General features: G+C 44.2%; 1 protein-coding gene across 3 annotated transcripts; it reads left to right on the forward strand.

Moving 5' to 3' along the window:
- The first annotated feature begins 151 nt into the window (after nt 1-151).
- On the forward strand, nt 152-25,670 carry PHF11 (PHD finger protein 11). 3 transcript variants are annotated; one of them, XM_080353409.1, is made up of 11 exons: nt 152-289; nt 8,843-8,961; nt 9,857-9,992; nt 12,050-12,157; nt 12,901-13,034; nt 15,078-15,124; nt 18,644-18,702; nt 19,841-19,907; nt 21,800-21,922; nt 23,280-23,351; nt 24,846-25,670. In XM_080353409.1, exons 3-11 carry the CDS (start codon nt 9,885-9,887, stop codon nt 24,983-24,985), a joined length of 858 nt encoding a protein of 285 aa, XP_080209535.1. In that variant the 5' UTR covers nt 152-289; nt 8,843-8,961; nt 9,857-9,884; the 3' UTR covers nt 24,986-25,670. The 3 variants fall into 3 exon arrangements, with proteins under 3 accessions (XP_080209535.1, XP_080209534.1, XP_080209536.1); XM_080353408.1 differs by lacking the exon at nt 152-289 and adding an exon at nt 5,389-5,462; XM_080353410.1 differs by lacking the exons at nt 152-289; nt 23,280-23,351; nt 24,846-25,670 and adding exons at nt 5,389-5,462; nt 22,311-23,157.
- Nucleotides 25,671-26,595: the final 925 nt, after the last annotated feature.

Genomic DNA, 26,595 nt, shown 5'->3' on the forward strand with positions numbered 1-26,595 from the left:
TGATGCAGTGCAATTGTTAGTTGATGTTTTCTGTGCAGTTCCACAATGCTGAGTTAGCAAAACTTGGGTTTCTGAAACTCATTATGAATGCAAGTCTGCCTGTTTGGGGGCTAAGAATTATTAAAGCCTACCTAACCCTGATGGATCCAGTGGGACAGATGGTCTTGAACAGAGGTGAGATTAATCAGGATGGTTTTGCACAGCTGTGTTCGTGCTGCAAAGTGAGCTGGGCAAGTCCTGCTGCTGCAGGAGAAAAATTACTGAAATGGAGCAACAGATGGACGTGCAGGTATGTGATTTTTAAATGTGGTGGACTCTTGAGCAAAGAAGGTGGTGTTGCAGATGGGTGATTTAGACCACTTGAAAAACCACCACCAAAAGTAATTTTACTGAAGTAAAATGTTGTAGAAGTAAGACTTAACAAAGTTCAATGGCAAGGTTCACTCTGTTACTGTAGAGGATATAATTGTGATTCAAAATTACCAAATCAGAATCAAAGTCACCAATACAAAATCTAGTGCGCTACAATACAAGGTTATGCGTGTTACCGGTCACCTACCAAAGATACCTCTGCAGTTGGTAAAGGGTCTCTCAGCTTCAAGGAGTAACCATGAGAGGTGTCCCAGCTCCAGGGGAGATCACCACTGTGCAGCCAGCTGCTTACAGGAGAGCTCAAAGACAGCTCCCTCCAGCTGCCATGCTTATGGAATACAGTGGTTGGCTTGTAGTCAGATTACCTGCGATGGAAAAGGTAGGCATGAGACTCTTTGTGCCCACATCTTTCTTTGTTCCTTGATAAATGAGTCTTGCAAGAACCACCTGCTGTTCATGTGTTAATGGTATGGTATGTGTTCCAGTTTCCAAGCTTATATGCATTGTTTGTCACCATGTCACCTTGTTACTGTGAGGGTTTTCAGAGAACAGGTTGGAACTAGAGAAGTTTTTGACCTGGTTGTGGCCAAAGCCTTTGCTTCCTTTGGAGACTGAACCAAACTACCATGAGTTTGGTCAGGGAGTCAAGTGCATCCATCACAGGTGGATTTAAAGTTGGCCCTGCTGTGCACCTTCACTTCCTGAATTTGTGGGAGGCCTTGCATGGCAGATCATGTAGAATTGTCTTTTGGTGTTTGCTCATCCATTAGCAGCGTTTTTGTCACTGGATTTCCTGTTCTACAGAGTGGAGAGAAGCACCATTTGCAAGAGTTAGTGATGATTTAGGCAATTGTCTATGGGAACGAAACATGCCTGTGAGAGACTGCTATGGCCACAGAGTAGAGATTTTAAACCTATAGCTATTCTGCAAAATGAAAGAAAAGCGGGAAACAGTTCTTGGCCCTGAGGCCACAGACAACGGGTGGCTTGTGTCCACACGGCTTAGGGTTAGTGCTCTTTTAATTGGGTTGCATCTCTGCTGTGTACCTGTGGACAAACGTGGTACCTGTGGCCCTAAGCTGTTTATTGAGTTTGGTTTGAATGCTTCAAGCTTAAAAAACATGGGGTTGTGCTGCAACACACGATATTCTCAAATTTCTGAACAGCCTGTCAAAAATGGATAAAAAAAAGATATCAGACCTGTGAACCATCCTACTCACCGTGAAACCTCAGCTCTGCTCTCCCATGGCCCTGTTTGAGAGCTTGACATAGCCATCAAGCAAACCCCTCCTCAGCTTTTGTCCCAGTCGTTGTGCCACGGGTTTCTGCGTGGTTTTGTCATGCATCTTCAGGGCTAAATGCAGAAGAGCAGGTTACCCAAAATGTTGGTGCAGTCTTCCTTCAAAGGGTCAGAGCCACCTGCTCTTGCTCTAATCCCTCCCCTTCCACCCCTTTGTTGCTGAGGAGCACCACCATGTTAGCATCAGTCAGCGTTCAGCCCTGTTGCTTCTTGCTTCATTGAAGATCTGTCTCTGAGGAAATATGCCTTAGGATAACGTTGTGCAATGTTAAAACCTCCAGACACATGCTGAACCATGTGGCAAACCCACCGATAACCCAACACTGTTGTAAGCCTTATAAACAAGTGATACTCTTGTCTCTAAGCTAAGTGATATCTGTCTCTAAGCTCAACTTGAATGTGGAAAAACAAATGGGAATGTCATTAAAACATAAAGGGGAGGGAAAGAAACCATACATTTTACTGCTGTTGATTATGTTTCCCAGATCAGTGGTAGGAATTCCGGTAGTGGGCTGGTGAGGAAAAGCTGTTTCTTGCTGTAGAAAACAGACCTGAAATTTCAAAAGTTCAAGCACTTCCTTGCTTTGTGTGGTCTGCAACTATTAGAGAGCCTACTGTCAGCATGGATTTTACGGTAGATATGTGTATGAGATGGGGCTTTTTGCCTTGCTCTATCAGGTCTGTCGTCAGGCTGGTGCTTCTGCATTCTCGTCCTCCATGAGGACACAGTAGATACAGTGGTTGCAACCCAGCTCTAGTCCCTTCTCAGTCTGATGCTTTCACTGCTTATGAATCTAATCAGAAATCACAAGCTATCCTTTTGCACACTTACCTTACAAGGTATGTTTTACACCTGCTTTTGTAATTTTATTGGAGAGGGTTCTGGTGAAGGTGGCTGGCAAGTATCCTCTGCAAATAATGGCTGTGCCAGTTTAATACACATTGTGAGAGTGCTCATCTGAACTTTCTCTCTGCTCAGCTATCGGTTCCTCCGCTTGCCTGTACACAACTCAGGAGAAGAATGTATTTCTGCATATAGCCCCGTGTGTCACCTGTGATTTTTATCATGTAAAAGCACCAAGCACAAGCACTGATGGAAGAAGAGGTGAAACACTGGAAAGCACCTCTGGAATGACACATTTGGGACTTCTTGTCAGCCTGTCAGGGGTTATCAGGAGAGAAGAGTGGCTGATGGAAATTAGTTGCATTGAGACATGAAGCAGAGCTCTGGAGATGCCCCAAAATCAGAGTTTCTGTTGACCTGCAGGCCAACGTAGGTTTTACAACACCAAGGGAGGACCAGCAGAGGGGAATTCTGAAACCAATTTGGGCTTTTTCGGGGCAGTACCTTGTTTCTGTGAAATGGTGTCATCCAGCCATGGAGTGTGGACATAGCTGACACGCTCATGGTGAGCAACATAGTAAGCAGGACTGTCCCAATGGAGGGACAGCAATGTGAAGACATAGAAGGGCTCCTTGACCTACAGGGAAATAATTATTAGCACCCAAGGTGAGTACACAAATGCAAAGACAGCTGAAGATCACCCATGGCATAGGCATAAAAGAAACTGGACTGGAGTACATTACACTGATTTTTTTTGGCAAAGAATTACTGAGCACTAATTTCCAGCTCCACCTATTTCAGCAGAACTCCGTGGCTCTGTAGGGCAGGGATTTGGAAGAGATCACAAGGGATTTGCACTTGGGTTTCCTCCACAGAGAATTATTTTTCTGTGTTGAAGAAACAGTCTTGTGTTAGGAAAATTTTCCTAGTTTAAGACCTATGCACTTGTGAGAGTGCTTGTATCTAGTTGACTCGTTTGAGTACCATCTAGATAATAGATTCAGGTGTTGTGTAGCAGCATCTGAGTGATGGATACAGTCTAATTGCAAGCCCAGACTGAGAAGCTGACTTTATCTCTGAAGGGCTGCATCCAAGCTAGCACAAAGGAATTTGGGAAAACAGCTGGAATAACGCCAGCAGCGCTGAAAAGCCAAAGCTGTTCTATCCAGCAAAGGGTGGAAAGGGTTGAAAAGCTCCATGTTGTGTTTGGTGTGGCCTCCTGATGGGCCAGGACATGCATGTTGTGTTGTGGCTGGTGAGCCATATGGGGGTAGAAATCTAGGGTTTGTTTAATTATCCCATGCAACATAAAGGAATTTCACATGGGCCTAAACCTTGGTCTCACTGCCATGATTTTGCCTTAAGCTTTGAGTTGCAGAAACTTTGCACCTGTGTGAAGCAGGAAGAGGAAATCTCCCAATGGTGTGTGTTGTGTTGAGACCTGCAGAGCCATGAGCTTCTCCTGGTATTGCTGACACTTTGCAGTGACCTGGTGCACGCTCCTCACCTCTTCACAGGGGCAGCTAGAGGGGACCAGGGTCAATACAAACTATCAGGCTTACAAGCAAGGAAGCACCAGCAAAAAGTCTGACAGCAAGAGGCATGGTAGGAGGTCTAATATCTCCATCTGCCCCAGGACAAGCCTGTCTTTGATCTCCTGACCAGGGAAAGCGCAGACCAGTGGCACTTGAACAGCCTGGTCCTTCTTGTACTGGGTGAACACCCCATGGCTGGTCTTGAAGCCAGTGCACTGCAGCCACCTCCTCCTCTGCCGTGGAGGCAGGACCAAATGCAGGGCCTGATGGCTGCAGGACGGACATTGCCTGGCTTTTTCTGCACATTTCCTGAATCAGCTGCTTGGTCAGTTGTCACCCTGCCAGCCCCACCCTGGGCACTGATCATGACAGCCTCATCACATCAGGTCCCTCACCCGCCATCCCTCAGCCCTGCCTGTCCTGATTAAGGGACATGCAAAAATGAACAGGGGGCGATGGGAGGATGCAGGATGTCCGCTTCCCTTTGGAGAATCACAGAATTGCAGAATGTCAGGGATTGGAAGGGACCTCAAAAATCCTTTAGTCCAATCCCCCTGCCGGAGCAGGAACACCCAGATGAGGTTACACAGGAAGGTGTCCAGGCAGGTTTTGAATGTCTCCAGAGTAGGAGACTCGACAACCTCCCTGGGCAGCCTGTTCCAGTGCTCTGGCACCCTCACTGAGAAGAAGTTTATTCTCATAAGTGGGACCTCCTGTTTTCCAGTTTATAACCATTGCCCCTTGTCCTATCATTGGTTGTCACCAAGAAGAGCCTGGCTCCCTCCTCGTGACATATTTACATATTTACATATTTATAAACATTAATGAGGTCACCCCTCAGTCTCCTCTTCTCCAGGCTAAAGAGACCCAGCTCCCTCAGCCTTTCCTCATAAGGGAGATGCTCCACTCCCTTAATCATCTTTGTTGCCCTGCGCTGGACCCTCTCCAGCAGTTCCCTGTCCTTCTGGAACTGAGGGGCCCAGAACTGGACACAATATTCCAGATGTGGTCTCAATCAGGGAAACCCCTGGGGAATTCCCTGGGAAAATGGCTGCTTGACGGTGGCTACCGGAATTGCCGGGCGCGGGTATCGAACCTCCGGCCCGGGCTCCGTCGCGCCCGAAGTCGCGGGGGATGTGCCGAGCGCCGCTCCCTCATCACGTGACCGGCGGAGGGGCGGTGCGCCTCCACCCGCACTACCCCTCACGGCGGAGCCGCAGCCAATCAGCGCCGGGGAGGTGCACCACACGGTGCAGGGAGCAGCGATGGGCGCCTACTGAGCATGCTCGGTGCCGCGGCTGGACACGCCCACTTCCTCACGGCTGTAGAGGGAGGTTTCGCTGACGAGTAGGTGGCCGGTGTCGCGGGCCGGTGTGTGAGGACTGGGGTGCATGGTTTCCGCCACCCCGCGGTAAGTCCCAGTGCGGAAACGAGGGGTTGGAGATGGGTGGTGGAAGTGGGGACACCCGCTGCTCGGCGCCCCCTCAGTGCCTGGCACTCCCCCCCCCCGCCCGGAGCGTCGATGAACGGCCCCGACTGGAGCTCGCGGGAGAACAGGCTTGTTGGGGCGACACCAGTTTTACCTCAGTGAGGTGGTCGTTGTTATGGAGGCCACATGGCAGGCCCGGCCCGTTGACAGCTCACCCTGTCAGGCCTCAGAGCACCAGGGCATGAGGGAAGGCATCGCTGCAGCAGGCCCCATCAGCACCCAGCTGCCCAAATTGGTGGAGACACGAAGGACACGAAAATGGTCAGAGGGCTGGAACAGCTCTGCTGTGGAAACAGGCTGAGAGAGTTGGGCTTATACAGCCTGGAGAAGAGAAGGCTCTGGGGAGACCTTCTAGCAGCCTTCCAGAACTTTAAGGGGGGTTATAAGAAATTGAGACTTTTTACCAAGGCCTGTAGTGAAAGGATGAAGGGCAGTGATTTTAAGCTGAAAGAGGTTATGTTTAGATTGGGCATAAGGAAGACATTTTTCACAAGGAGGGTGGTGAGATATGGGAACAGGCTGCCCAGATAAGCTGTGGATTCCCCATCCCTGTGAGTGTTCAAGGCCAGGCTGGATGGGACTCTGAGCAACCTGGTCTAGTGAAAGATGCCCCTGCCCATGGCAGGGAGGTTGGATTAGATGATCATCAAAGGTCCCTTCCAACCCCAGCCATTGCAAATAGGTGAGAGTTTAGCTCTGGAGAGTAACCCTCCAGTTACCCTCATCACTTGGATCACATGTAATAACATATACCTTTCTAAAGAAAATGGTTTTTTTTTTTTTTAGATCTTGAAAAATATTTCCTCTGTAGCAAGTGAAAGGTGATAAGACAGATGGATTTCTCTGTTGTTTTTGTTTTGGAAGTTTTGTGAAGGCTGAATGTGTTTATGCTGCTGATGACTTGGTGAAGAACAGAGGGGTGTTTGTGCGGGTCATTCTTGGCTAATATATGACCAGCAGTGTGTCTTTCCCCACAAAGTGCAAATGGAGGATGCAGTGAGTGTAGGATAGTAGATGCATGATTTCCTTCTTTCCTTCTCCCTGCTTCAAGAAATCAACTCCTTCACCATGCTGGGGTGAAGAGGAGAGCAGAGCTGAAGCCCAGGCAGTGAGTTTAGGTGGCACACTGGAAGACTTCTCTCCTGACTCTCCTACAGATACACTGAGCGATGCTCTGTGCCTCAGTTGCCTCCTGTGTAAAATGTGTGTATTTTCATGTAAGGATGTTTTCAGAGTTGGTTCAGGAGAGGAAATGCTTAGACAAACTAGTAATGTTTCAGCAAGGTGTAATTGGAAGTGGTGCAGTCCCTGTGCACTTCCTATATTCTCCTTCTTTTTTACTTTCTGTTTCGTTTCCCGATTTCTGCCATTTTGTCACTGTTGGAAAAATGAAACAAACAAACCTGCTTGTAGGAAATGGCACAAGTACCAGAGAAGCAGCCAGACGCTCGTGACTGTTTCTTTCCCTCTCTCACTTCTCCTCTGTCTTCTGTTTTGCTGCTTAATTTGCTGTGGCGGTACTGGGGGGCAGTGGAAGGGGTTCTACCTCTCTGAGATGAATTAGTCACTTTAGGTTCCCAACGCCTGTTTTTGTGGCAGTGAAAGCTGGTAGTGAGGAACTGCAGAAGGACTTTGTGACTCTGAATGATTTGGCTATAAAATAGCAGGTGAAAATCTAAAATAAGTGGAAAATGATGCATGTCAGAGCAACAATCGTAATGCTGATGTGCTCTTTACTGACACCACTTAGGAAAGAGATCTGGGGGACTATAATGCAGAGTTCTGTGAAAGCATCAGGCCTGTACTCAGAAGCAGTCCAAAATGTGACTGAAATATTTAAGAAAAAGAAAGAGAAAAATACAGAATGCCATTGTGACTTTGTACTGTAAATGGTAGACCACCCTTCTGAAGGTTGTTTGCTCCTCTTGGAACATGGCAGGACCAGAGACAAGATTGAGAAGTGACAGGGCTGATCAAAGATGCGGAGCAGCTTCTGTACAAGGGACAACTAAATAGTTTCAGATTCTTCAATTTGAAGAAGAGACAGTGGCAGAAAGAATAACAAATCTGTGTTGTCACAGGTGTTACTGGGGGAGCTGAGTAAGGAACAACAACTTTTTGCCTCTTCAGGCAGGTCCTGGGGTGTCAGTGGAACCCGTGAGCAGCAGCCTTTAGACCTGTGAAAGCAAGGCATTGTTTAGGTAAAAAGTAATTAAACTGTGGATCTGGAACTGTGCCCTTAGCACCTCTTCCTTCTTGCTGGAGAGCAGCCAGCCCAATCCATTGCACCATTTGGCTCAGTGTCCTCCCCCCGGCAGCAGTCTGTAGCAGAAAGCTAGAGAAGAGCACAGGGCTGTAGGAATGCTCCCCTGGGGACAGGACACTGAGCTGAAGGTGGCAGTGGGGGCAGGCTGGCTGCTGTGACCATGAGGAATGGCCAAGAGCTGCCCTCCCACCGCTTCAGGAGTCCTGCAGAGGGGCTGGAGTAACCCCAGGGCTGATCTTGACTGAGTGTCTTCTGTTCTCCTGGAGCACCAGCATTTCTTGTGGAGCCTGTAAGAATACCAGGGACTGTAGACTCCACCTTTAGCCTTTTCCTCACAAAATTCCCAAAGCCCCTGGAGCTGGATCCTCTGACTGGGCCTGAGCAGGGCCTATGTACCTCCATCCGCTCCAGGTATTAGCTTGCTGTAGAGAACTTTTCTAGAGTTCTAAACCATTTAAACTCTAGCTTGCTCTGCTTCTTAATTTCTTTGTGTCTTTGTTTTCTATTCTATTTTGAATATTTCTATTTTTATGTATTTCTATTTGTTTCTATCGTATTTATTTAATGCTTAAGTTCTGAGACTGATGTGATGGTCATTGCATAGGTAGATACTGGAAATCAATCCCTACCTATCTCTTGCTTACAAGAGATAAAAGGATGGGGGGAAAAAAAAAACCCTAGATGTGTGTGGAGGTGAAGTGACTTGCCTGTGATTAAGTCAGTTCTCAGTGGCAGGACTAGAGAGGTGGGGCGGGGGACAATCAACATAAAACCAACCAAAAACCAGAAACTAAAGTTGTACTCTAGTGGTGTTCTCACTTGAGACTACCCCCTCTGTTTTATGGAAGGGAAATGGTGACTAGTGAAAACAGAGGTTGGCTGTTGAAAGCTGCAAAAGACTGTGTGAGATTTACTGGACTGTGAGACTTCTTGCCTGTTTTGTACTTCAACCTTACTGCTTCTCTCTCAGCAGAATAATTTAACTTCAAATCTTCTTGTTTCTTAAAACCACATTTTTCTTACTGTTATCTTACAGGAGTTTGTGCTGTCAGAGGTGACATCTCCACCAAAGGGCAGTTTGGAGTATCACACCCCGTAAGAGTGGGAAATTGTTGAAGATTTCTGCGGCAGACTTGCACAGAAACCACAGACAAAGTAAAACTTTTGCTACTAATGTGTGGCATGATGCTCTAAACTACTGGTGGGGGATGTGGATGAAGACTTATCCAGAAACATTTAGACTGTTTTGTAAAATAAGTATCTGACCTTAAAATTTTGCAGCTGCTGGGGAAAAGAGAGACTGTATAAAGAGCAATTAAGACTTGAGTGGATATGTCAATAAAAAGAGAACATTTGTCCATGGGACAAATCCCAGGGTACAGAGAAAATTCTGTCACTCATGTTAGCGTTCTACCTCATGGAGAGAGAATGGTCAAATCTCTCATTTCTGACTCCTCTGCCACCTTTTACTTGCAAGCTTCTGCATCCTTCTTTGTTACATCCTTGTCACAGTAAGGAATTAGTGTTTCTTCCTTATTTTCTGTGAACTCCTGGAAGGTACTGGAGAAGTCTAGGGACAGCAATTTTTCTCTCCTTGGTTGACTTGCAGACTCACATGGCGCAAAACTAGCTTAAGGAAGGCACTGCTATGGATAACTGATCTTCTGCAAATAAAACAGGTTTCACACCTAGGATATAATGTGCTGGCCTGCTCTTGGGGCTGTTGTTGGAGCAGATATTGCCAACCAAGCTTGAAAACTCTTGTGTCACCTCCCATGACTTGTTAGTGATTTTTCAAGAGGAAATAAACCAGTTTTTCTCCTGCTCTTTACTGCTGGAGCTCTTGGGAGCTGTTTTTCATCCCAGTGCTGTCCCAAGACTGGGCTTTGCCTTTTCTACTCATAGTTGTTGCTGGAGGAACACAGCACCAAGCTTCAGGGAAGGTAGGGGATGGAGTAGTTAGAGGGCAAGAGCTAGCAAGCTCTGCTTTCCTCTGTTCGTCCTGCTTGGTGTATGCTAGTTGCATCAATTGCTTTGTGTTTTGTCCCAGTTTTCCTGCTCCAGGTCTTTTCTGGATAATGGCGAAGATGGTGAGAAGAACATGTGCGTTTTGTTCAGAAGGGGAGGCTGGTTCTGTAATGTATATTGCCAAAGAGAGAAATGTTGCAGCTCATCAGGATTGTCTGGTAAGTGGATTTTAGTTGGTTAGTACCTAAGTGAAATGGCGAAGAAGGACTAAAGGGGAAGTTTCTACTGCTTGTCTATTTTTGACTTTGCAATGATGTCTGAATTAAAAGGTTAGTTACACAAACCAGCAAATTATATTAAATTGAAAAGCTATCAAAAGCAACAGGACTCAGCCAGAACTGGATGTGTTGATTTGTGGTGTTTTCATGCACGTCTGTTCCTGATCAGTGGTTCTGGACACACCTACAGTTTAGCAGTAGGAGCGGTTCTTCTTGAGAGACTAAATTGGATCAGGCATCTCAGTTGTGTACTAAACCTTTGCAGGAAAATATTTGCATCACTTGATATATCAAGGTAAAACACTTCCCAATCTGTGCCTTATATAAAATAAGGAATAAAAATATCAGAAGTTGATTATATAAAAATATCTGAAAAAGCTCTAAATATGCTGTGATCCTAGAACGTATTTGCTCTACTTGCTGTCAAAATCCCCTTTGTTCTGGGATCTTAGTGGAGCTGGTTCTTGGTTTGCAGAATCAATTACAGACACCATATTATCCCTTCAGTGAGCGTCGCTTAGTGCAGCAGATGAGTCTGCTACTGGAACAGCTTTCTGGCTTTCACTGTTCCAGCAGCCTTACTCTTGCAGGTTTTATATTTATTTACATATTATTTTTCTGATATTTTTTAATTATTATTTTTTGTAGAATGTTGCAGAAACATCTGATACCTATTTTAAAGTATTACTTGGATGTTGTGTTTGAAACAGGGTTTGTTAGGGCTATAATGTTGCTTTGAAGTTGAAACATTTTGTTTTGTGGGTTTTTTTTTTTTTATGCAATAACTTCACTAATTTCTCTGCCTTGGGCTTCTCTGTGCTATTTGGCTTTTTCATAGTTAACCATCCCCTTCTGAGCAGACAGACTGTGCCTGCCAGTTGACAGAAGGGTAGCTCACTTTTGTTTGGAATTAGCTGTGTGTAATGATTAGAAAAAGAAGTTGCAAAGAACTTCCCCTTCCTCACTTATTGTCATGGCTCAGTGTTTTTGTGGGAATTACAGTGGCCCAAATGTGCGTGTATGCATCTTCTCTGGGTTTCTCCCCGGCTTCATACAGTGCTCCTGTGTTTCTCATGTGGTCAACTCTTTTCTTTGCAGCATTGGACTGCACAGAAATTTTATTAGAGAGAGATGGTGCATCCAGCTGTAAGGCTGAACATCTGGGCAGATAACAAGGTGTTCAAGGTGTGGAGGTCTGTCAGCCGAAGAGCTTCTCCTGACTCTGAGTAGCCTGGACTTCCAGACTTGCTTCACTCGCACTTCTTACTAACTTCATTTTCTCACCTTGTTATCTCTTCTTAGTTTACCTTCAGAACTGTCCTATTTCTCTTCAGAAATCTCCTGTTAATACATAGACAGAGGAACTTCTTTTGACTGAAAAAGGGTTTAAGCCCAGCTCCTTCTTCAACGTAGGAGAAACCTCTTAAAAAAACAAAACAAACAAAAACAAACAAACAAACAAAAAAACAAACCCCAAAACACTAAAAAAACAGGGAAAAATCAGCCTTTCTTAGGTAGGGCAAGTATAAGAAGAAAAGATGATTTTATGAGGAGCAGCTGAGGGAGCTGGGGCTGTTCAGCCTGGAGAAAAGGAGGCTGAGGGGAGACCTGATCGCTGTCTACAACTACCTGAAAGGAGGTTGGAGCATGGAGGGTGTTGGTCTCTTCTCCCAGGTAGCAAGTGACAGGATGAGAGGAAATGGCCTCAAGTTGTACCAGGGGAGGTTTAGATTTAATATTAGGACAACTTTATCCATGGGTAGGGTTGTCAGGCATTGGAACAGGCTGCCCAGGGAAGCGGTAGAGTCACCATCCTTGGAGGTGTTTAAAAGATGTGTAGATGTGGTGCTCAGGGTCACGGTTTAGTGCCAGAATTAGGTTCTGATTTTAAGGGTCTCAGCCAAAATTATTTTATGTACTCTTCCTCTCTTTTCTCTGGAATACACTGGTGACTGGGTCCTTCTATCAATTCTTAATATTTTCTCTTTTGTCTTTAGTTATTTTCCTCAGGGTTTGTGGAATCTGAAGAGTATAACCCAAATAATCTGGATCTAAGGTTTGATGTGACATCAGTATTGAAAGAACTTAAGAGAGGAAAGCGGCTGGTAAGGAGTTTCTTTTTGAATCTGCACTTAGTCCTATCGTATAGTACTGAAGGTTGTCTGGCCTGTTTTATGCTTCAAAAAAATGCAGAAAGCATCTACTAAGACTAGGGAAATTACAGATTTAGAATTAGAAACATTGTTTTGACATTGTGTTTGGTGAAATGTAGTTAATTCTGTATTAAAATGTGTCGTTTTTTCTGGCCTTTAAGTCCTTAGTCTAAGTTTCCGAAGAGACTTTGATAATGGACTGAGCCCATGGCTGAAACAAAATTGTGCAATCCATAAGTGTAAAGGGAAACACCTTCTGGTTTTAGCAGAAGGAAGGTTATTTATGTGAGGTTTTCTTATTGGCTTTGTCCTCAGCTGCCCTCCTTCCTTCCATCCTGAGTGGAATTCTTTTCACTATGAAGTTAGCCTAGAAAACATAAATACAAGCACTGTTACCAATAGATATTGAAATAACTTGGGCAAGATTTAGGAGAGAGAGGGATGTTGCCCAGTGCTCTCACATGACTCTTTGCATCATTTTACGAAATTCAGCAGTACAAAATAGAGGTGAGACAGCAAAAAGGCAGCTGAAGTAATGGCCGGGGTAGGAGTTTGCAGACACAAACTTTCCTGATACAAAAGTGATGCACAATGAAAGATTTTTATTTTCCCACAGAGGGGAGTATTTGCTTTGTGTGGCAAGATTTTCAGCAGCTGTCGGTCATGTTTACTTGCTAAATCTCATTCTGCTCTAGGTGTGCAACTTCTGTCGCAAGAAAGGAGCCACTGTGGGATGCGAGGAAAGAGCCTGTCGCAGGAGTTATCACTACTTCTGTGCGCTCTGCGATGATGCAACAATAGAAACAGATGAAGTAAATGGAGTATACCGGTATTTAACCAAATATTATCTCACTAATTATTGTCAAGGTTTTGGTGGTGGTGTCAGGAAGAAAGACCTAAAAGTTGTGGGGGGGTTTTTGAAAGGCTTTTTTGACAAGGAAGTATGTTTCCCTTTCAAAGTGGTGTTCAATCATCTGTTCACAAGCAATAGGGAAAATGTTTTTGTTTAACAGGAAAACACCACAGAAGGAATCTACACTGTGTTTAAGCCTGCAACGCAGCTGAAAGATCACTAGGCCAAAACTGGGGAAATCAGTCCTTACTGACCATCTAGCTAGTCTTCAGGGACCAAGATTTTTATTAATGTCACTCGAATTCTCAATTTCTTTTGGTTCACAAGCTTCAATAAATGTGGTCTGAGCACAGAGCAGGTTATACCACTTCTGGATCTGTTCACATTAGGCAAATTATGGTATTTTTCCCTCCTTATGCGAGCAGAGAACTTTTTATTCCCACCAAAGACCTTCAAGTGCACTGCTAGCATTAACACAATTAAACAGACTTTAAATTCTGAGTTGCCATTGTTGTGCTGATGAGCAATGGTTATCAAAACAAGTAGAGCAGAACAAAAAAGAGAAGGCATACAGAGCTATGGAAGTGGCTAGTAAGAGGAGAAGTGAGGAAATAAGTGTAAATGGTATTGTCATCTTGCAAAAATTACATTAGGGAAGTGCTTCCAACTAAAGTGGCCTGAATAGTAAAAGGTATTGTCCGTTATAAGATGGTCCTGTACTTAGGAAGGTTGTTTTTAACTGAGAAATAATAGAATTAAAGGAAGAGGGGAAAAAGCAACCTCTAAAGGTTAATATTACAAATTCAGAGATGTAAGTAAGGTGCCTCCAGTACTTACTAGCTTTCTGATTGAATTGTTAGGCATGCATAAATTTGGGGGTTTTTGTGGGTCAAAATGAGTTTCATGCAAAAAAAGCGTAGCTGATCAAGGAAGCAGACTATGGTTCTAAGGTCAGTGCTTGTATTTTGTTAAAATAAACAAATGACAATAATGAGAAAATGTCCTAGCAAACACAGATCCCTTTAAAAATTGCTTCCAAACACTTGAGCATTAGTCTTGGCAAATGGATTCGTAATGAAGAAATGGGCTAAACCACGCTCTCGATAAGGCAATTTTGCTTAAAAAGTTATTTGGGATCCTTCTGTAAGAAAGGCAGGTTATAGAAGCTGGTTCATGTTCTCTCCATATTATTATATCCAGAAAATAAGGAATATTTCCAGCTGTATTTGTGGCATTTTGCCTCTTCCAAGGAATTTGTGTTGCTCTCCTGGAACCAGAGAAAATAATCCCATCTCGCATACCATTGAAGTATTTTAAGGCATGAATGGGTTGAGCAGCTTTAAGCTGCTGGATCTCAAACAGGGACCCCTGCTTCCTCAGGATTTGGGGACCACCTCAGCAGCACTGGGCAGCAGACAGGGGAGGGTTTGGGGCACAGAGATCTCTGACCAGTAACTGGTGGTGCGGGGCCCTGTGGCTGTGCCAGCACATTGTGCAGGGCTTGTAAGTTCAAGTTGACTGGTGAGCAGATACATCTGAGGAAGTTCTGGACCTGGCCTGAGTGGTACAGGGCAAAGGGGCAGAATCGCAGGAGCTGTGATCAATATTAGTACTGTGGTGTTTCATCTTAACAGCACGGATCTTGTTTTAATAAGGCGTTTCAGTAAGAGTAACTCGGCCACAGCGATTTCCACGCCAGGTGGAATGTGTCTGACTCAGGCTTAGAACAGTGAGCAAGTCCGGAGTGGGGTAATTAAACTGATAAATCAAAGCTTCAGTGTTCAGAGTCTGCTGAGGCTCCAACAGTATGAATACAAGCTTGTCTGTGTGTGTGACTGTACAGCAGGTGATTTCCAAGGTAGGTAATGCTGAACAAAAATAATGATAATTTTTTTAAGCATCTTTCAGTTCATGTTCAATGAAAAGAGGGGGAAATACCTGTTAAAATCAGTCAACATAATTGTTTACATTTTTATTAATACTTCTTCTCTTTTTCTTAAAATTGAACTTAAATTTTAGAGTGTTCTGCCCAAAACATGACCCAGGCAATAGGACCAATCACTATGGTGAGTTTCTTTAATGGCTTCATTGATTTCCTTTGTTTTAAAAGTTTGCATCCTACAGTCAGTAACTCATTTGAACAAAATAAACGTTACTCCACCTTTATGTTGAGTGGTGGATTTCTAGTCTTGCATGCATGGTTTGGTTGAGATCCATGCATATGCACAAAAATCATGAAGGCTTTTTGAAGTGGGAAATGTTTATATTTTATCTTCCCCGACTCTCCCTCAAAACTGACACTGTGGACCTGATCCTTGATGGAATTACTCTGACTGTGTGCAGGCAGGAAGGCCCAAGCAGATTGTAAAGCCCGTGTGAGAGATGAGAGCCATGCTAAGAAGTGATCCACAAGCTTGCACTTGATTAGCAAAGAGAGGGCTGTTACAGGAGTGGTCACCTTGGGATTTTGATCTGCAGTTATGTCAAAACGTTCACATTTCCATCTTCTGTATTCACCGCAGTAGCTTTTTAAATAGGGCCTTTCATTCCGAAGGATCCCAAAGAGCTTTTTAAGTGTAACAGAAGGTTTATACAACCCCTATATAAGGATTGCTTCCTATGCTATGGAAATGCAGCTTTCTTGGGCAGTCCTGGTCCTTGCTGATTCAGAAGTAGTCAGGAATCTCGCTGAATTAACCGACTAAAGCTGCGACTTTGTTAACCTAATGCGTACAATCCTCCTCAAAATGGAGTGGCTCCTAGGCTGGCCTTCACTTTGAAGTTAAGCTCAATGAAACTGAGAGCAGTAATGCTAGGAGTGGTGTGCTCCCGCTGAAGTCTAGCGAAGTTTGGCTTGTCTTGACGAAGTCTGTCTCCACCCTGATGCCACTCAAGGGTCAGGTTAGGTGATTGTCACAGGGTGTGAAGCTTCTTAGCCAGACATACAGTCTGTTTAACACCTGATATTGCTGTTGTTCAAGAACCCAATGCAGCTTCTTATTTCACTTAGTAGTTTTGCTTTTTACTTATCCATAGTTCTGAGGCCTGACATTCCCTCCCTTTTTAAAATTAATTCGATTTCTGTAGTCTCATGGTTGTTGGTCTGTGGGTCTGTCCAGGGTCCCAGGTGGTCTCCTGTCCGAGCACTAGACAAGGCCAGGATTGCTTCGTTTCCAGTATGAGATGAGATTCAGGTGTTAGGCCAAGCCCTCTAGACCACCTACTTCATAAGAAAGGCTTAAATTTTATGAGGTTGAAGTTCTTAGGGTCTTCAACTGCTGCATATACAATGTATGGCCTGTTCCCTGGGAAGAGTTTTCTCCTAGAGGAGATCTTCCAGAGACACATAATCTGGAGACCCTCTGTTAATGAGAGGTAACTGTATTCTGCTGGCAGTGTCTGCCCTGCCTCCTGAATGAGCTTCACCCACCCCTGTCAGAGAGCAGCTGTACCCCAGGAGGTGGGGATCAGCTCTGAGGGCTGGGTAAATGACACTTGGTTCTCCAAGTCCGACATCTCCAGCCTCTGAGCCGCTCTCAGACACCTGTATGGTGCTCAGAACAGCCAGGGCTATCTGCTGGTGGGGTGGCTGAAGAAGCAAGTGCTCTGTCTGGGCCATGTGGGCAAGTAGGGGACACCCGTGCTCAGTGTGTTTGCCGGCAGGCTGGGATGGAAGCGCTCCATGGTGGAGTTTTGACTCAGGATCCAAAGTAGCTCAGCTGTTCCCCTGGGGCAGGCTGTGCCAGCACTGGGCTATGTGGGAGCAGGAGCTGGTACAAAAGGGCTGCCTCTCCAGGCTTGTTTTCCCCAGTAGCTTGGAGAAAATGGGGTCAAGGAAGATTCCTGTCAGTGTTCCTGTGCTGAAATGTCAGGGTTCTGCTATGTGACTGGAAGAAGATCTGGTGCCTTAGGAGGCAAGAGGTCACCTTGCAGTTCTGTACAGCAGGAATGGGATGGCAGTTTGGACTTGAAAACAGGCTCCAGCCTCTGCTTAACTGGAAATGTTGGGTGTGCCCAACACCTGACAAACGTAGAAGACAAGAGAACACTGTGAGGATCAGGAACAGTCAGGCTGCTCTTTTGACTATGTTCCTTATGTTTTATAAGGCATCCCTAAAGCAAGTGTCAGGAAAATTTGAGCAAATCCTACTGCAGATCAAAGATGTCATGTGAGACAACAAGCAATGCTTGGTGCCTGCAGCAGCATTTCCTAGACTGCTGCAAATTAGGCCACCCAGCTTTATTTTGGATGAAGTTATATCCTTTCAGGGCATGAAAAATGAAAATGTACAGCACGACACTCAGAGAAGAGTAACCAAACTCCAGTCTTTCAACTGCCTTCCTGTATCAACAGTAATTCCTCATTCACAGAATCACAGAATGTCAGGGATTGGAAGGGACCTCGAAAGATCATCCAGTCCAGTCCCCCTGCCGGAGCAGGAACACCCAGATGAGGTTACACAGGAAGGTGTCCAGGCGGGTTTTGAATGTCTCCAGAGTACGAGACTCCACAACCTCCCTGGGCAGCCTGTTCCAGTGCTCTGGCACCCTCACTGAGAAGAAGTTTCTTCTCAAATTGAAGTGGAACCTCTTGTGTTCCAGTTTGAACCCATTACCCCTTGTCCTACTGTTGATTGTCACTGAGAAGAGCCTGGCTTCATCCTTGTGACACTCACCCTTTATATATTTGTAAACATTCCTCTTAATAGAGTGATTTCTAGTAGGAAAAACCTTACTAAGTGCTGCCCAATGGATGTAGAGTTCAATGGGAAGGGGGCATAGTAACCGAACTGCATCTAAAAGCCTTGGTTTTGGTGGGTGGTTGAACTCTTCTCTGGCCTTTTCTGCTCCTGTTGTGTCTTCCTTGCCAGACTTACCCTCCACTGCTTGTGATGCTGCAGCTGTTTGCAGCAGCTGCCAGGTGTGATGTTGGAGGGTGGCTGGTGCATGCTGATAGAAAGGACAGAGCAAAAGCAGGTGATTCTGCAGAGATCCCGTACCACATCACTAAAAATACTTTGTAGCATAAATAGTATTAAACTTACAAGTCAAATTGCTTTTGGAGGCTTTCTAGGAGGCCGTTTTATTGATGAAAACCATAATGCCATTTATGTGTCTTTGGGCACCTAAAATAATTCTCTATGTAGTTTTAGATTTGAGCATGTATCAACATTAACAAGGATTGACTGAAAACAAACAGTCGTCTTTCATAAATTTGCCCGATGTTTTTACCACCCAGAGGTAGTGCTGCTGTCGTGGAGAATCAGTTCACTCTGCTGCAACCTAAAATCTTATGTTAAAAGCTGGGATTTGCTTTATACTGAGTTTAAAAGGCGAAGTGGTATTGTAATGCTACAGTGATTTGCACTTCTTCCTAATGGCTCAGGCTTGTAACTTTTCTTACATGGAAATAATGTGAATTCCACTGAAACCTCAGGTATTTAGGGAAGCTGAAGCGTATTCCTGCCTTGCCACCCAAAGTGCCTCACTTTCGTAGCTTTTTGGGAAAAGAGAGAATTTCAGTGATGCGAAAGCGTCAGTCTGAGATTGGCACATTTCTCACTTTGTTGTTTCTTGATTCCTAGGTGCAGCTAGTAAAAGGAGAAGACATGCATTGAAGTCTTCCACCATCACGGAACAAATGGTAATTCTGCCTTTGAGTAGTTCTGAAAGAGGACCCCACATCTGGCTTCTTCTTTAGTGGAGCATTTTGATGGTGGATTCAGAAAGAGACTTCTTCACAGAAGCAGTACCTTTTCCTTTACAGCTGCCTTGTTTTGATCTTGTCATTCTGTCAAAACAAAACTGTTTCCATGTGGAGCTGCTCCAGGCAGAGCCAGCGCTGCCCTCGGGTAACGTGGCACGAATGCGACAGGAACCGCTGAGCCAGGCTGTGATCTTGACGTGACCAGAAGGAGCTTCCCTTTGAGGGCTCCTTCTCTTTGGAAGTACTACGGCCCTCAGATTTGCTTAGGGCTTGACGCAGTTTCCAGGAAAAGCTGCTTTTGGAGGGTCACTTGGCATTTTAAACCAGCACGTCCTTGTCTGGGAGTCTGCACTCAGTAAATGTGTCTGGTTTTCGTTGCTGATCTGGCAGTTCTCAGCTCTGGAGATGGAGATGGCATTTCCAAGGGTTTGGGAGCTATCGAGCGGGGCGTCCCTCTGGTTGCAGGGGCAGTTGTTTTAGGGGCTGCTGTTACAAAACCTGTAAAAACAGCTTATTTTAAGTTTTGAAACTATTCTTTTGGCTTCATGGAAGTATGCATGGGAGCTCCCGTGGGCTCTTGCAGGGGTCCAGATTTCTGCTTCCTAGAGGATTTGGCATCCAGCTTTCCTTGGGGAAAAACTTCAGCCTTTCCCAGGTCTTGAGATGAAAGGGAGGCCATGTGAGGCCTTTGCAGCTTTTGCACTCTCAGAAGGGAAGGTTATTTGTTTCCAAGAATTTATCAGCTAGAAATCCACTTAATTCATGGTACTATAGCTGAGATTTGTGTCACGTGTTACCCACAGCAATGTGCTGTTTCTGCTGCTTTCCAGTGCTAGCAATCTCAGAAATCAATACAAACACTGCAAATAAGGTGTTATCACTGCAGGATAAATTGCTTACCATTGTGTAAGCATTGCATTTTTACACTGGTGGAGTTTTGTGACAGAGCATAAGAATAATTTGTAGTACTGTGGTATGGCATGGAACAGCAGAGAATGACTGTGTCCTGTCCAAAGGAAAAATATGTCCCCTCCTCTCAAATCCTTTCAAATCCTTTGTTTTGATTTTCTTACAGAGCACAGAAGAGACAGCAGAAGAAGACAGTTTACGAATACTGGAAAGAAAAAACAACAGGCATAAAGGTGCGACTCACTTTATAGAACAACTAGGAGATACTGTGATCTGTTGTATTGAAGTTTAGACCTTGGAAACAGTTGATAGCAGTGGTGCTGCAAATGTATTTTTATTATTCTCCTGACATGAGTGACTTTCCGTGCTCTGGCAAGGGAGCAGAAGTCTGATTTGCAGAATAACTGTGCAGCTTTTAATAGTTGTACAGCGAACGAATCTCTGCTTTGGCTGAAAGATGCTGTAAGACCTGAGCTGGTAAATTCACCAGGATTTCTATGAGACCCTTGCTTTATCTGGCTGCTGAGTTCAGCAGTGTGTCTCCAGCAAACAGGGATGCCTCTGCCTAACCCCCTCACCCCACCCCCCCAATCAATATAGTTAAATTTAAAAGGCAATCAGTCCTTCATGTCCATCTCCTTGCGCTGAGCGCCTCTAGAAGGAGGCAAGGGGAGCAGTTCTGGCAGGGCTCAGCACAGGAGGTGTTGCGAGGAGCGGGGTTGAGCGCTGACCCAGCAGTGGGAGGGGAATTCAGCACCCCTAGAGCAGGAGCTCCAGCTCGTGGGGGGAAAATGGGGCTCAGGAAACACTGCTGCAGTTACTGCTGCCATGACATGCTTGTCTTACCTTGTGAGCCCTAGGTGTACACAGGGTGCTTAAGTCAATATAGGATTTTACTGCATACATATGGTGCTACAACAGTTAAATCAACCACTGGACCCATCCTTCAGTTTTGCAGTTTTCATGTTACCCTGAAAGTCCTGCTGTTGCTTGGAAGTTTAGAAGGTATTAGTGGTGAAGGGGTAATGGTTTTAAACTAAAGGAGGAGAGCTTCTGGTTAGACATGACAAAGAAATTTCTTACACTGAGGGTGGTGAAACACTGGCCCAGGTTGCCCAGAGAGGTGGTAGATGCCCCATCCTGGACACATGCCAGGCCAGGCTGGATGGGGCTCTGAGCAACCTGATCTAGTTGAAGATGTCCCTGCTCATTGCAGGGGGTTGGACTAGATGACCTTTGAATGTCCCTTCCATCCCAAACTATTCTCTGATTTTGTGATTATTCACCTTGCCATGGCTGTGCTTGGTATATGGACACGGTATTGGAACAGTAGGTGGTTGCCTAGTGTTTTTCCCTAATTTTTACTACCAATAAAGAATCCTGGAATACTTTGTAGGTCATCTAGTGCAAGTGAAATGACATTTCTTTTCTCACAAATTCCTTCAGTAAAAAGTAACATTGTTTTTAATACTGGCAGACTTCTGTCAGCTGTCTGATAGCTCTTTCCTTTTGAACAGCCCATTGAATTGATCTTACTGAAACTTGTCACTGACTTGCTGCTCTGAGATGAATTAAAATATAGGTAGTTATTTCCCTAGCAATTCAAATCTGACAAAGGAGGTATATAAAATGGGCTGTAATAAATGAGTTTAATGCCTGAATCACTTGGAGTAAAAGTAGCCTTAGTTCTCTTACCAAATCCAATACTTGGATTCCCCAATTCACTCCTTGCACTTTTTTTTTTATCCTTTAGCCTGTTCAGTCTGGAGAATTAGAAGGAAAAAAAAAGCAAGACAAATCACTTGCTTTCCTATATTAGGGAGTATCAGGAGGGTTTAGGAACGATGCATTTGGAGTTGTGGAGATATTTGCTTTTGGTGAATGAAGCCAAATCTAGAGCTTAGGTAATTTCATACCCAGTGTAATGCTTATGTTTGCCTGACCACATTTCTGTTCCTGCTGAAAAGGGCTGAGTAAGTAGCTGGAGGAGCCAGAGCTTTGCATAAGCATTTTACACTGGAAAGGGGACTTGAGCCAAAGTCTGATTATGGTTTCTGAAGCAAGTGAGTATAGGCCACTTTACAGATCACTTCTGGGTAAGAGTGTGGTTTTTTTGTTTTAACAGTCCGAATAGACTTTGTTAGAAAATGCAAGCAAGCTGGGCTTCTGGATGACATATTTGAAGAGATGCTGGACACACTTCACCTGGCGCAGGAAAAACTGATGGATGACAACACTTCAGAAACAGGTACGGAGACCCCTGGGGGACTCCGGTCCCCAAGCAGAAATGCTGATCAGAATACGGGGCACTGGGTCACTTTCCTGAGGAGGCTTCTGTGGTGCTAAATAACTGAGTCCTGACTTATTTCTGCAGCTGCACAGCAGGTCAACAGTGAGTATTTTATGGTATACCCGTGTCAGTAGACGTACAGTAGATGTGTCAGTTGGCAGGCTGCCAACTCAGCATGCTCTAGTAAGACCTTCTAAGTTTGAATTTTTGAAGCCACCTTTTTACTCATTGGCATAAGCATAGGTGGGTTCAGCCAGACTTGTTTTCCCGGGCACTGAAGAAGGGAGAGGTCCTGAAGACAACCAGAAGGTTTTATTTGGATCGCAAGTCTGTGTTGTTCTTGCAGCTTCACAGAGTGAGCAGCTGTCTGGAAATAACAAAACTCTTTTGAGGGAGAGATCCCTGAGTATGTACATTTTAAATCTTTGGATTATTCGTTAGAACTTTATGGTCAACTGTTAGTGTGTATTTGGGGCTTTCATTGGTTTAAACATCAGCTTGTATGAAGCACTTTGTTCTTGGAGGATTCCACTCTGATGTTGCTTTGTCCACAGCACAGTTAAAAAAGAAAATGTCAAACCTTTGTCTCCTGTTGTCCTCCCAGGTTTACAAAGTTATGAATAGTAGCTTTGGCTAAAGATCTCTAATTTATGCAAAATAACTGAAGCACATGCGTGGAAAGTGAAATGTCCCACCCGGCTAAATCCTCCTGAGGAGCAGCTTGTGTGTAACACGGCAGCAGCTGCTGGAAGCCGTCGTGAAGTCCAGGACACATAAGGGGTTCAGAGGTCTTCACCGTTAAGCAGGTCTCTTAACGGTCGTGCAAGCTCTGTAGGCATTTCAAGTTTTGTTTCAGTGGAAGCCCCAGTTATGAAATTGAAGTGTAAATCTGGGCTGGTTTTTAACATGGGACAGTGATGGCACTGTGCCGCCTCTCACGTGATCTGTCAAGAGAAATCGGTGCGGTCAGCCCTGCTGTTACACGTACAGTCCTAATGCGATGGAATGAAATATAACTTAAGTATATCACTTGTGTTTAAATGGACTGTTCATGTGGTGCAAACCCAAAAAGGGAATTACAATAGGTCCCCTTTCCTATTTTCTGTATGAAAAACAAACAAAGTAGAATTGACAGATTGATCCTTCTTTCTCAAATAGATCAGATGAGAAGGAAGACATCTTAAAACCTCAAGCAATCGGTATGATATAAAATAATTACTGTTTTTGCACTACTTCTAATTAGTGCTCTGCATTAATATGAGGGTTCTGTAAACCTTTCCCCTGTAATATTAAACCAAATTTTCTCTTTCCCCAGAGTATGAAGAGACAGTGATGTCACTCTTCGACTGTGGACTGTTTGAAAATATACTGACAAATATTCATTCAGGTATGTGAAAAAAGCTGTCAGAGCAGTAGCAGTTGGGATGGTTTTTGACATTGAAGTTATTGTTCTGAGCATTTTGATAAAATGACCATTTAACATGAAAATTCCAAGAAACGATTTCTCAACACTATATACATAACTGAATAAAAGCCATTGCTACCTGAATCTTTAGAAATACAGTATGTCCAATCCAGCTGGCTGACCTGAAGGGGAGGGAAGTGGCAGTTCCGCAGCTTTAAAAGACCGAAGGGTCTCTGCCCCAGAGTAGCGTCCCTGATCCTTGTCCCCTCTCCCGCAGGCTGCACTCAGCTCCTGCCTCTGCAGGTTATTTCCCTCCCTCTCCGCAGCCTCACTTCTGCAGCTTGTCTGCGCCACAGCTCTGCTCCTGGTTGACACCTACTGTTCAGACTGGCTGTGTGTTTCAGTTAAGAGCACTAAATGCCATGAGCAGACTTGCCTGCACCTGATGATGCTTTTAACTAAGGTGCTTTAAAAAACAGGCTGAGAATGTTCATAGAGTGAAATGAAAACATGGGCAGGAGCGGTCTCTTGGGCCCACCAGTGTGGAAGGAGACACTGGAGCTTGGACTCCAGTCTCAGCTATCGAAAGCAACAAGGTTAAAACTGATTTTCAGCTAGGCAGGTCTCTTGCTCCCATTTCACTCTCTAACAGTTAACAGCGTTGTTCTAAATTTGGCTTTAATTTATCCCCGTGGAAAGCGAAATGGGGTTTAATTAGTTAGCTTTGAGGTTCAGTGTGTGAAGATGATGTTTGCAGTTTTCCCCATTCCACCTTTACTTGACTGAAAAATCCAGGCTCCTCTCTTTAGTCTCCTCTTATCACATTTAAATTCCTCTTTTGGAAGTGGGAGTGACTGGCATTGCAAAGTTATCCAACACAAGGTTCCACCAGTGCCTCATCTGAGAGCATTAGAACATCCCCATTTATAACTCCTCATGTGACACAACCTTGGATCACTCTTATTTCTTCCACAGCTGCATCAATTATTTCATCCTCTTCTCAACTTACTTGAGAAATTCTTTATATTGGCAACTACACATACTGAACCATGTGATTTACTCTCATGTAAAAGTTGTCCTCTTTCAGATTCCCCACTACTGCAGCAGCTCAGTTCCTACTGTATCACAGAATTTTTTTTCCTGATACCATCACCCTACTTTTAATTTCAAGGTCAATAATGAAAACACACATCAAAGTTGGCTCCAAAACAGATCCAAGAGGAGCTCTTAAAATGAACCAGTCAGAAAGGAATGAACACCATGTTAGTTACAATGAAACTGTGGGGAGAGAAGGAGAGAGAGGGCTTTTTCCTTTTTTTTCCCTTGTGTCCCAATCTGTCTTCCAAGGTTTTATTGTAGGTTAAACTAAGCATTGTTAGGCTCTGCAGTGTTAATGCATATATAACATGTATTTTAAATTAATAATAGTTACATATGAATAAAAGCTTTTATCCCCTTCTTTTTTTTTTATCATAGGAACAGAGGAAAAAATCCGGGAGCTTCTGGAAAGCAGGAAAAGACTGGATAACAAGATTGAGCTACTGCAGGAATTAAAAGAAGTTGTCCTTCCTCCCCAGGAGAACACTGCTAGTACATCTAGTACCATGTCTGAATAACCCCTAAGTCTGTCTGTAATGGTGTCGGTATTTAGGATTTTCTGATGATATGAACTATAGAGCACATCTGTGAGTGTCTAAGTAATTCCCCTCCCTTCCCCCAAGATAGGGACACAAGGCGGAACTGCGTGTTTTCCTTTTTTATACTTCAATGTTGCAATAATTTTAAGTTGTCCCTTTCTGTAAATTTTACCATGGACCAATAAGTGTTATACACCAAATGTAGCTTTTTTTGAAGCTTGACAAAACCCTCCAATGAAGACACTTTTCTTGAAGACAAGGGAATATCAGCTGCCACAGCATGCTGGTTAAAGTCACTTTGACTGTGGGTGGTAGCTGCTTCCCTCTCTGCATCTAGACAATGATGTTGGATAGATCATGTTGCTGCTTTGGCTTTCCAAAGAAGATAAATCAGCAGAACTTGCACTCAAAGAAGTCTTCTGAATTATAAACAAGAGTTTTTTATAATTAAATGATTCTTGATTGCTTAATGTATAATGAGCTCTGCTGTAGTGGCAGTGAAACACTGTTTGCAGGCAGACCAGAAATGGTTGGGCATCATACTCTAAACAACATGTACAATGGAAAAGGGATCAAACAATGGACTGTCTTCCTTTCACCATTAAGAAAGGATAACACTTCTATGTGTTTTTATCTTAAAAAATGTTTAAATACAGAAAAGCATTGTTTAGCTACAAAAGGTTAAGTTAACAAAATAAAATGTTTTTCAGAAAGCTGTGTCTTTAGTCATACTCACTAGCCTGCTGTTGCATGGCACATGGCTGAGAAAGGCTTACACTGTCACACTGTGGTGTAACCACACCGAGCCTCCATTGTCCTGATGATCACGTCAAACATGGCTCATCATGACAGGCTGCAGCACCATTCTGTTAAACCAGCGGTACTTGTGCCAGCGCTAGTAAACATCTGTAACTTCAGCTTGTTCTGTATAAAAGTGGAGATCAGCAAGCACAGAACAACAACGTTCCAAATATTAGCTCTTGGGGTAGAGCTAGGAGCTGTGCCAAATAGAGCAAAATCCTGGTATTTTCACTTGCTCCTGCCTAATAACAGCACTGATTTATCTGTCAAGGGGGAACACTGTCATGGGAAAAGCATAAGAACTCTGGCAACATCTGTTTCCCTATGGCAGCAATCAATTGCTGACAAGCTTCAGGGCAGAGGAAAGGTCCCATCCTCTTCTGTTCCATGCCCCCACCAAGCCTGACCTTTAGTCTAGAGTTTGTAATGCAAAACAAGTTTATTAGAAATATGTATGACCATACATAACCCGCTGTAAGTTTACACTCCTATATGGGCTGCTTAGTGAAAAAAATCAGATCCACAGATTGTAATTACTAGATTCTAAATTAGTGCCTACAACTAAATCTGCAGTTTTCTAAAACTGAAATGACAAGTATTTGCCAAGCACAGTGAGATCAGCAGGATTCAGTAATACACAGGCTGGGGGTTTTCTGCGTTTTTGTTGATTTTGTATTTTTTAAATAAAGCAACTTCTATGCTGTATGTAACATGGAAAGCTTGCAATTTTCTTCAAAGTCTGAAGAAGTTTGCTAGTGAACAGGTACAAAATACAAAAAAGTGAATTT

This window comes from Nesoenas mayeri, assembly GCF_963082525.1.
Source record: "Nesoenas mayeri genome assembly, chromosome: 1".
In the NCBI taxonomy this organism is placed as follows: domain Eukaryota; kingdom Metazoa; phylum Chordata; class Aves; order Columbiformes; family Columbidae; genus Nesoenas; species Nesoenas mayeri.